The sequence below is a fragment of the Pseudochaenichthys georgianus genome, chromosome 1 (assembly GCF_902827115.2).
Source record: "Pseudochaenichthys georgianus chromosome 1, fPseGeo1.2, whole genome shotgun sequence".
Lineage (NCBI taxonomy): Eukaryota > Metazoa > Chordata > Actinopteri > Perciformes > Channichthyidae > Pseudochaenichthys > Pseudochaenichthys georgianus.
The window spans coordinates 34,891,563-34,901,997 of NC_047503.1; the positions used below are offsets into that span (position 1 = coordinate 34,891,563).

General features: G+C 39.6%; 1 protein-coding gene across 5 annotated transcripts in view; it reads right to left on the reverse strand.

Annotated features, from left to right (window-relative positions):
- tmem131l (transmembrane 131 like) overlaps nucleotides 1-9,729 on the reverse strand; it is a 49,870-nt gene extending 40,141 nt beyond the window's left edge. For 4 of the 5 annotated variants that reach the window (XM_034084835.2, XM_034084827.2, XM_034084843.2 and 1 more), the window contains exons 1-3: nucleotides 9,470-9,728; nucleotides 8,675-8,739; nucleotides 2,348-2,391 (exon numbers count right to left, since the gene is read on the reverse strand). In XM_034084835.2, coding sequence (XP_033940726.1) covers nucleotides 2,348-2,391; nucleotides 8,675-8,739; nucleotides 9,470-9,593 — 233 coding nt within the window. In that variant the 5' untranslated portion in view covers nucleotides 9,594-9,728. Of the gene's footprint in view, nucleotides 1-2,347; nucleotides 2,392-8,674; nucleotides 8,740-9,469 lie in introns of all 5 variants that reach the window. The other variant, XM_034084851.2, reaches the window with a different exon arrangement.
- Nucleotides 9,730-10,435: the final 706 nt, after the last annotated feature.

Consider the following 10,435-nt stretch of genomic DNA (forward strand, 5'->3'; position numbering starts at 1 on the left):
CAGTTGAAGAGTTGAATGTGAAGGGAAAATGAGTCTGCCTGTGCAGAGTGGTATTGTGTGAGACAGTTGATACAGATCTGGCAATGTTGTTAGCCGTCAGCAGTTCCAACATCACATTTATAGGCCAATTATCTAAATTAAAAAAAGGAGATTATTACTGTGAGCAGCACTAAAAGAAAATGTACAACGCTGACTAATGCAAGTGTAAAACTACTTTTTTTCTATATCCGAAAGCTAGATAAAAAGCAAAGTGTAAAACTGTGTGTGCTGTGTTCTCTTAAAGTGTCATATTTCTGTGCTTCTTTAAAAAAGGTGGAGAAGGGAATTTACCATCTCATATGTTTTAGTAACTCAGTTTTCTCTGATTTCAACAGCAGCGGGCTTCACAGAAAAACTCAGTCTCAACAAGCATGCCACTGAGCTGTAGTCCAAGGGTTCTGTCCACAGCCACAGTACAAAAATAACAAGTTATGTTTGGTGCTATTTGATCCCCTGGATCTAACTTAAATAAAGCCAGTGCTAGCAGTGAGCTCAGCCATGCTGCAGGGGAGAGGTTAGGACCAGGGGAGAGTTTAGGTCAACTGGTGCTCACAAGCAACAAGGAAACAATAAGAGTAACATGGAAATCAAAAACACATGTGCCAGGAAGATATTCCCTATATCAACAGATTAACGGGGCAAAGACATTATTGTAGTGGAGAATAAAGTGAGAAACAGCTCAGACAGTTTGACATAGACTGGACTCAGACAGAGATATCATTAACCTCTATCTGCAGCCCTCTTTGCTCTCTAGGCTGGGGGAGAGTGATGGCAGGCCTGCCAAGCGGCTGATAACCCCGACACGAGAGGCCTCAACGCGCTGGAGGTCTCCGGGTCAAACAGCACTATCAAGCCTCCTTTGCCGCTAACCTCCCTAGACTTAAAAATAGCAATATTCCCACACTGTTCAGCAACAGTCAGTTGCATGTGAACCAGATGAAGACCGAAAGCATTTGAATCTAGAGTAGCACTACAGCGGTAGGTGGCACTTTCATAAAAGAGACATACAAAATGTCACAATTGAAGAAGGAAAGATCTAAATATCCTAAGACTGGTAAACAACACATTTTTTAACTCTGCACCCCAAGTTTGAAATGCATTCTTTCTGTTAAATGTGTAGTCTCAAAGCTAAAGTAAAGAAGATCATTTATTATTTCATTCAGACTTGTTCATGTTGTCTTGTTGTTGCCACACCTGCTACATATTATCATGCTGGATGATGTACTATAAAAGGCATGGCAATAACCCAGTAATAAAAAGGTATCATGAAAATCCTGCAGGGCAATACAAACAACTTGCACAGACAAGTTAGCCAAACTTTGTGTATTTTTTCCAGGTAAAAACTTCTATGCCAGGAGCAAATGTAGGACGGGCTGGGCTCTTTACGTTACTGGCATTGCTTCTCTCAAAACATAATCAAGAGGCAGAAGCAAGCACACATTCTAGAGTATATAGAACTTTATAAAACTGTTCGTTCAGTATCGATAAGAAGGATACACAAGCCAATATATCACTGTTTCATGATATTGAATTGTGTTTTTCCAGCATTTTCCAGACCATTTTCTGGGAGAAGAAATACAGCTGGGAAAGACAGACCTACCCTGCTTTTTCTTTCAAGGAGTTCTAAAATTAGTCAGGAATTTGGTTCTGTGCTTCTGTAACACACGCCCCCAAAAACTCTCTCCGTCACACACACCAACATAAACAACACTGCCTGCATACGGGGGGAGACTTTTTAAAGCCTTTTAGGAAAACGGTAGTGCTATTAAACTGAAACCACACCTCATCATTTGTCCGTGTGAATGCAAAAACCCGTCGCCCTATAATTACAGTTTGATTCTGCGTATATCAAATAAACCATTTAAAAAAGAGCTTTACTTTAATTTGTAGTTTGTTGAATGTGTTCACGTCTCTATACATACCAAACCATGTTTCTCTGGTGATGGTAGGTTTGTTTTTCCATTTGGTTGATCACAAACCCAACCCACGCTGTTGCCCTGCTTTCACTCTGTGTCTTACAGTATAATTCTACTCTATACACAGAAAAACACTCCAGTATGATGCAATCTGTAAGCTGTATAGTTTGGGGTTTGTTGGTCATTATGTGGCTTGGTGGGAAGTCTCTACATATTCCCAAGTGACATTCATGAACAGGTGGAAACCTTTCATTATCTCCATACAGCAGATTCTTTTAAAACAGCTGAGAGAAATGGTGTCTTTGTCTGACCGATGTTTGAACTAGCAAAGTGAGATGGTTTAAAGGTCTACTACACCTTGTGTGAAAAACCATAGAAGAAAACCAGCTTACCTGTCTTCCAATGGAAGACCGTCTTTTAGTCGTTCCTTCTCCACCTGAAAATAAAATAAAAATACACCTTAGTCAAAACAGCAAACTGCAACCTATTTATTCCACATTGACACTGTGGCCTAGAAAGAACTGCATCAAGAAACTCTGTGGGATGCAAGATTGTGTGTATGCCAAACTGCCTTCTGGGTACTATGATTTACATAACCAAGAGGTTTGATGCCAGTAATACAACATTAATTCCTCTGGTACATTTCTATCTACATCTGTATTTCAGATCATGTCAAAATGTCAAAAAACGGTGTTGTAGCTACATACAGGATTACTGAATGAATACAGCCTCTCTGAAGATCAGCTAATTTAAGAAAAAATAGTTGAAATGATAATCAGGGTAGATAATGTTGATATGAGTGGTAATTGTATCTTCTACATATTACGCCATTTCTATTAATCGTTGTGTGGTAGGATTGGAATAGTTCCCTTAGGATGAATAAACTATCTGTACATCGATACTACTCTAAAAATATGAGAGAGGCCTGTCATTTCCATCCTAGATATACCTCAACTATGAGAGACAACATGAGAAGAAAAAACAAATCCAGAAAATCACATTGTCTGATTTTTAAAGAATGTATTTGCAAATTATGGTGGAAAGTAAGTATTTGGTCAATAACAAAAGTTCATCTCAATACTTTGTTATATACCCTTTGTTGGCAATGACAGAGGTCAAACATTTGCTGTAAGTTTTCACAAGGTTTTCACACACTGTTGCTGGTATTTTGGCCCATTCCTCCATGCAGATCTCATCTAGAGCAGTGATGTTTTGGGGCTGTCGCTGGGCAACACGGACTTTCAACTCCCTCCAAAGATTTTCTATGGGGTTGAGATCTGGAGATTGGCTAGGCCACTCCAGGACCTTGAAATGCTTCTTACGAAGCCACTCCTTCATTGCCCGGGCAGTGTGTTTGGGATCATTGTCATGCTGAAAGACCCAGCCACGTTTCATCTTCAATGTCCTTGCTGATGGAAGGGGGTTGTCACTCAAAATCTCACGATACATGGCCCCATTCATTCTTTCCTTTACACGGATCAGTCGTCCTGGTCCCTTTGCAGAAAAACAGCCCCAAAGCATGATGATTCCACCCCCATGTTTCACAGTAGGTATGGTGTTCTTTGGATGCAACTCAGCATTCTTTCTCCTCCAAACACGTCTAGTTGAGTTTTTACCAAAAAGTTCTATTTTGGTTTCATCTGACCATATGACATTCTCCCAATCCTCTTCTGGATTATCTAAATGCTCTCTAGCAAACTTCAGACAGGCCTGGACATGTACTGGCTTAAGCAGGGGGACACGTCTGGCACTGCAGGATTTGAGTCCCTGGCGGCGTAGTGTGTTACTGATGGTAGCCTTTGTTACTTTGGTCCCAGCTCTCTGCAGGTCATTGACTAGGTCCCCCAGTGTGGTTCTGGGATTTTTGCTCACCGTTCTTGTGATCATTTTGACCCCACGGGGTGAGATCTTGCGTGGAGCCCCAGATCGAGGGAGATTATCAGTAGTCTTGTATGTCTTCCATTTTCTAATAATTGCTCCCACAGTTGATTTCTTCACACCAAGCTGCTTACCTATTGCAGATTCAGTCTTCCCAGTCTGGTACAGGTCTACAATTTTGTTTCTGGTGTCCTTTTACAGCTCTTTGGTCTTGGCCATAGTGGAGTTTGGAGTGTGACTGTTTGAGGTTGTGGACAGGTGTCTTTTATACTGATAACGAGTTCAAACAAGTGCCATTAATACAGTTAACGAGTGGAGGACAGAGGAGGCTCTTAAAGAAGAAGTTACAGGTCTGTGAGAGCCAGAAATCTTGTTTGTTTGTAGGTGACCAAATACTTATTTTACTGAGGAATTTACCAATTAATTCATTAAAAATCCTACAATGTGATTTCCTGGATTCTTTCCCCCCATTCTGTCTCTCATAGTTGAAGTGAACCTAGGATGAAAATTACAGGCCTCTCATCTTTTTAAGCGGGAGAACTTGCACAATTGGTGGCTGACTAAATACTTTTTTGCCTCACTGTATGTTTAAAATGAGCAGCAGGAAAGGGACAGGAGAAAATAGAAAATGTCTTTCCATTACTTTGTAGTACTAACAATGCTTTTTTCCAGAGTACAGAGCATCCATCCAGACACAAATTCACATCACACAAATCATGAAGACTTGAATTATTGGGGAAATCAAGTTACGCAGAACCATGTGTTAGGGCTGCACGATATTGAAAAAAACTGACATCGCGATTTCCCCCCCCCCCCCCGCGGTATATATATTGCGTTTTTTTTAACCTGTTAAGCCCCAAAGTCCCGGCGGGTACTTTACTTTTTTTTCACGACACTGTGTCTCAGGGAATCTTAATATTTAAGAACCTATTAATGTGTTATACCAGATTAACGGAAATAATCTCAGCTAACTGACGATACAAACCATTTTTACCAAAACAAAACACAAGTCTCATAAGAAGCATCTAAATGACCCCTGAGCGAAAAACGCACTTTGGCACAGAACTCAAGATAAAAGTACCCTTATTACTTATCGTAGCTGCACATACAAGATATCCGAATAAAGCTGAGGTTCCACAGATTATTTAGGTATATAGTATCATCACTGAGTGATCCGAACTCGGACATGGGAAGCAAACACAGACATCACAACACAAACTTTTACGTAGCTTCTAGGGGAGATGTCTCACCGTAGCTGTCAATCTGATCAAAAGACGTGTTCAATAGCATTAAAACGAGAAAAAATGCGGCTGAATCGGTTAATCCATAGGTTTTTAACATCTCTGTATAAAAACAAATATTTCATTTATAATCCATAATTCCATTTGTATGTAAAAATCGCAGAGCAAAAGTTAGCTGCTAATGGTAGCCACCAAAGTGGCTGCTGCTTCCGGTCTTGGCTATGCGGCAGTCCAGCACAGTCTAACACACACACATTACCAAATAAGGAGTGAGAGTGACGCCTAGCCAAAACCGGAAGCTGCATACACTACTCTGGTGGCTACCATTAGCAGCTAACTTTTGTGCTCCGATTTTTATATAAAAATGGAATTATGGATTATAAACAATTGCTTCAAAGCCACATATACATTATCAACCTATGGATCAACCGATTCAGCCGCGTTTTTTCTCGTTTTAATGCCATTGAACACGTCTTTTGATCAGATAGACAGCTACGGTGAGACGATCTCCCGTAAAAGCTCCGTAAAAGGTACGTGTTGTGATGTCTGTGTTTGCTTCCCCTGTTGCGAGATCGGATCGCTTAGATACTATACTTAAATAATCTGTGGAGTCTCAGCTTTAATCGGATATATTGTATGTGCAGTTTCGATAAGTAATAAGGGTATCTTTATTTTGAATTCTGTGCTAAAGTGCGTTAGCATTTAAAAAAAAAAAATGAATAAAACCGCACATCCCTGCGGTGTGAATATCGCGCATGCACATATTGCGGTTATCGCCATGACACGGTATATCGTTCAGCCCTACCATGTGTACACATACAACTATTGCCTAAACAGAATACACTGTGCATGTCAACATACTGCATGTACCAAGTTTAGGGACATTTGGCCAGCAATGCACTCTGTAGTTTATTTACAACTGACTGGGCATTAGTACAACGGAGTGGCTTGGATAAAACCCAGATTTGTGTGATAAAAGCGTGTAATCTTTTCTGCAGTTCCATGACTAAACAAAGCCAGCCTGCAAAATGAGACTCAGTAGGCTACTGCATTAAAGTCATAAACAATGATCATAGACATAGGGTGTTCAATTCAATTTCTACTGACAAGGATTACTAAATAACTGAATTAAAATGACAACAAAGCAGTTCTAACAGCAGAACAAGCCATGTTAAATACAGTGCAGTGGGTTATGTGCACCATGCATGGCCTACAGAGATAAGCTGTGGTCTCTTCAAACGCAGAACATACAGTTTCCATAGGAACAAGCGGGAGCAACATCAGGGCTTCGTGATGATACTGATTTGTCAACCAGTAAAAATGATGGAATGTTTCTAGTACGGAGATAGCAGCAGACCCTTCATTGTTGCCGGTTATATTAAGCCATTGCAGGTAATTATGTATATCAAAGATAATGGTTTATGCAGTATTGGATTTGTTTTCATAAATGTGAAATGGTATCATCAGACATTCATTCACCTAATAAGACAGATCTAATTACAGTTTCTCAAGCACATTTAGTACACACGATAATTTATCCTATAATGGATAGTACGATTAAAAAAATAAAACGTATTCTCGCTATAATCTGTTGTTTAACTCGGCCAAAGTTACAGGTTACAGCTTGAAAAGTCCCAACTGATATGGTATGCTTGTGTTATTCTGTAACATATCCTGCAATGCCTCCAGCACCTTTAAAGCTTGGCTAGGTAATAGCTTAAGTGACTGAGACAAAACTGATTTGTCAGCTGATTAAGCACAACAATGGCAGGTGAACCATTACAGAACAAGGGGTATTCAAATGCCTGCAGGGATTTAAAAACATGTGATAATGTTCTGTATCCTAAACACAATAGGCAGTTGAAACCTTAAGTAATCTAACAATCACTAGGACTGGAGGGCACCTATTTATACTTGCATTCAATCCAAATACATGATCCTTATATAATTCCAAAACACAAGTCACCGTTTACAAAATGGTAAGAGGTATGAGGTGAAGATTGAAACAATTACATGCTCTAGTTTTGCACACAATATCTGCTTGAGTATGATCTCTGCTTCCTACATTTTTACAACGTACTGTGGCACATGATGCTGTATTTCCTGCCTCAAGACTTCAATGTGCCTGTAGCAACATACATTACGCTACTTATCCAGCGACCACCAGCAGCACTGGGAAACAGATAAAAGACATCCATGTCATGCTCTATTTCACATGGCCTATGTAACTGAGACAGTCAGTCTATTCACTGCTGCCTATCTAAACATGACGCCTAACAATGCCAACAACATCTGCCAATTGGTCTGCGACGTAGAGATGAATGGGGGAAAAAAAACACTGACATACACTACCTATCCCCTTTATTAAAACCATCGTAAATCTTTAATCCATCCAACATACTCTCTAAGACATGTCTTCAACTCTGAATCATCGCCTTTTGGGTCATCTCTCGTCTGGGCATGTCTATGGTAATTACGGCAGCGTACATATTGCCCAATTTCAAATACTTTGCGAAACATACCAACAACATCAAAATATGATTTTTATGAAAGGCTAACTTGTTTTCATTTAATTTATATAATTGTGTAATTTAACAAAAGGACCTCACATTCATCTTCAACAAAAACTTCACTAAATAGTCAACTCTTTGGTGTGAATGTATATATATTTTCCATTATTATCAAAGCAACCAAATGAGCAACTCTATTGCATTCTGTTTACCAAAGACTGCGGAAATGCCACACCCCCCTCAGGTAGAACTTTTTCTTTTTTTAAAAAAGGCAATCCTGCTTTTATTTCATTATCAAATATAACAAAAGTGTGTACCATTCATCATTAACAAAACACAGACTTTACTAAATAGTCAAATCTATGGTGTGAATGCATCAGTTTTTGCTTATTTTCAACGCAACCAAATGATCAACTCTATTGCCACCCGTTTACAAAAGACAGCAGTAAATGCCACACCCCCCTCAGGTAACATGACAGTCAGCTGGTGACCTCATGACAGGTTATCACTTAACTCCTGCTGTTTTAGTTTGCTCAAATTACATAATCATCACACCAGTCATTTGAAAATCATAAGGAAATTGTAACACAGATCCTATAAAAAAAAAACTCAACTAAAAGCATCATATACAGACTACAAAGGTAGGAAGTAATATCTAAGTAGTGTGAAGGAAGTAACTGCCAAGTAGAACAAAGACTGTCTCGCTGCTAACATGCTCTTACAGTGTACTAGTGACTGAACTCCACAATGGACACTATGTACAAAAGAAAATAAGGAGGAGCCACATGGCAGGTGGCCTCCCGCTCTGGGTTCATTTTATAGTTAAACAGTGGATATTAGTTCGATAACTACCAAACTTGCACAATAGTATAGCATTATAGTCGTTTAGGGTCAATTACAATTCCTCACATAACAAATGAATATGTACAACTCAACTAGTTGCAAATTGGAGCCAAACACAATAGGGGTGCACTGCCCACACGTGCTCATGCATCATGCTTCATTTTTTGGGGGTGATCTGTGTTTTGCATACTGATGCTCTCAATAATCTTCCACAGTAAACACACAGCAATAATAATAAGATGAGTACCTGAAGTTGGACGAAGGGGTCTGCTTCCTCTGGTTGCCAAACCTCGACCACGCTGGTGGACAGAGCTTTGTGGGAGCAAAGAAATAAAATCATCAGTGAGGTGTAGGTTTGGAAATGGGGCAACATGTACAATGCAAACCACTGCGGATGCATTATGTTTAAACAGTACAACCGCAAACTGGCAGACGACGTGATAAAATACTGGTAAATAAAAACAACTGAAGAGGCGTGGATGATAACCCCAGACAAGTGAAGAAATGACTTCGCCTCGGCAGGCTCACAAAGGCTGTTTGCTAGCTGTATCATTAGCAGAACGGTTAGCTCGGTTGCTAACGAACTTGGAAAACATCTCTGCTGCTGCTGCTGCAGTACAGAAGGCTATTTACCCGTGTATGGTTATATAATTCAGCAATATGTAGCTTTATTGCAGAGTCACCATTACCCACTAAGTGCCCTGTTTAAGACCTGATAATAGGTGACTTCCCTGTCTGAACAAGTTATCATTTCGTGTAACCAAACAGCAACGGGAACTGGCAGCTAGCATGAACTAGCAGGCTGACAAAACATTAGCTCTTCCAGGGCAAAACAAAATCATAATAAGCTTACTTAAAAAAAAAATCGAACATTTTATTATTACAAGATGTGTAGATAATAAAGCTTGTAATCCATACCCAGTGTATTAGTTACTGACAAGTCAGTCTAGCTAAATTAACGATTTTACATTTTTTTTTCATTTTCTGCCACGGTCGTTTGAACGTTACACCCCCAAAGAGGAGAATAAAGGTGAGCACAAACCTTGCAGCTGAGCCCCTCCGTGCTGTACGCAGGGTAAAAGTAATTGTAGTATTCCTAATAGTATATTGATCCATGTTTTCCTGTGACAGTGGCTGCCTTGTTTGAAGTCCTGAAGCCCCGCCATGCTGCCCTCTCAGCTAGCAGCCTACTTGTGTGTTTCGCTGCGTTGGTCTTTCTTTCTCTTGCTGGAGAGCAGCAGCAGAGCTCCCTCCCTCAGTCCCTCCCCGCTGCTCACACACACATTGAGCAGAGAAGACACACCACGACCACCACCACCACTGACACCAGCAACAAGACTGTTTACGTGTCTGTTGCTGAAGGTAAAACGAAAGAAATGTGAAGGAAATGCAAAGATATACATGTGCACAAACACGGAGTGATGAAGGGTTACTAAATAGCCACAAATGTGAGGTTCTTATTATACTTAGTATTTGTTCGTGCTACTTCATACTTCTAAAGCATATTGCATATGCGAATAATGCACTTTTCACACTTGCAGGTGCACTTTAACACAATTAAATGAGTAAACTTAGATAGGCTACGTAGGCTATAATTAACTTGTGTTTGCTTCTCATGCTACTTCTTACTTCTCCACATTTTGGAGGGAAATGTTGCAGTGTTGAAATTGTTGGGGACTTTTTACATTACAAAAGCAAGAAATTATTTTATAATTCAGCTCTAGAATAATAATGTAACTTAGTACTTGTATTCAAATAGCCTACTGCATTTAAGCACACTTGAGATTCTTACTTTAGTATTTCCATCACTCCACCACATTTTGGAGGGAGATTTTTTTTTTTTTAAAGTGAAAGTATAGTATTAGCTTCAAAATATATTCGAATTAACATTAATACAAGTACATGTTATTAAATGTATATAACGTTATATATATAATGTTTGAGGCCCAATAGATACTTTTACTAAAGTAGGATTTTGAATGCCTTATAGGCTACTTGTAGGACTTTT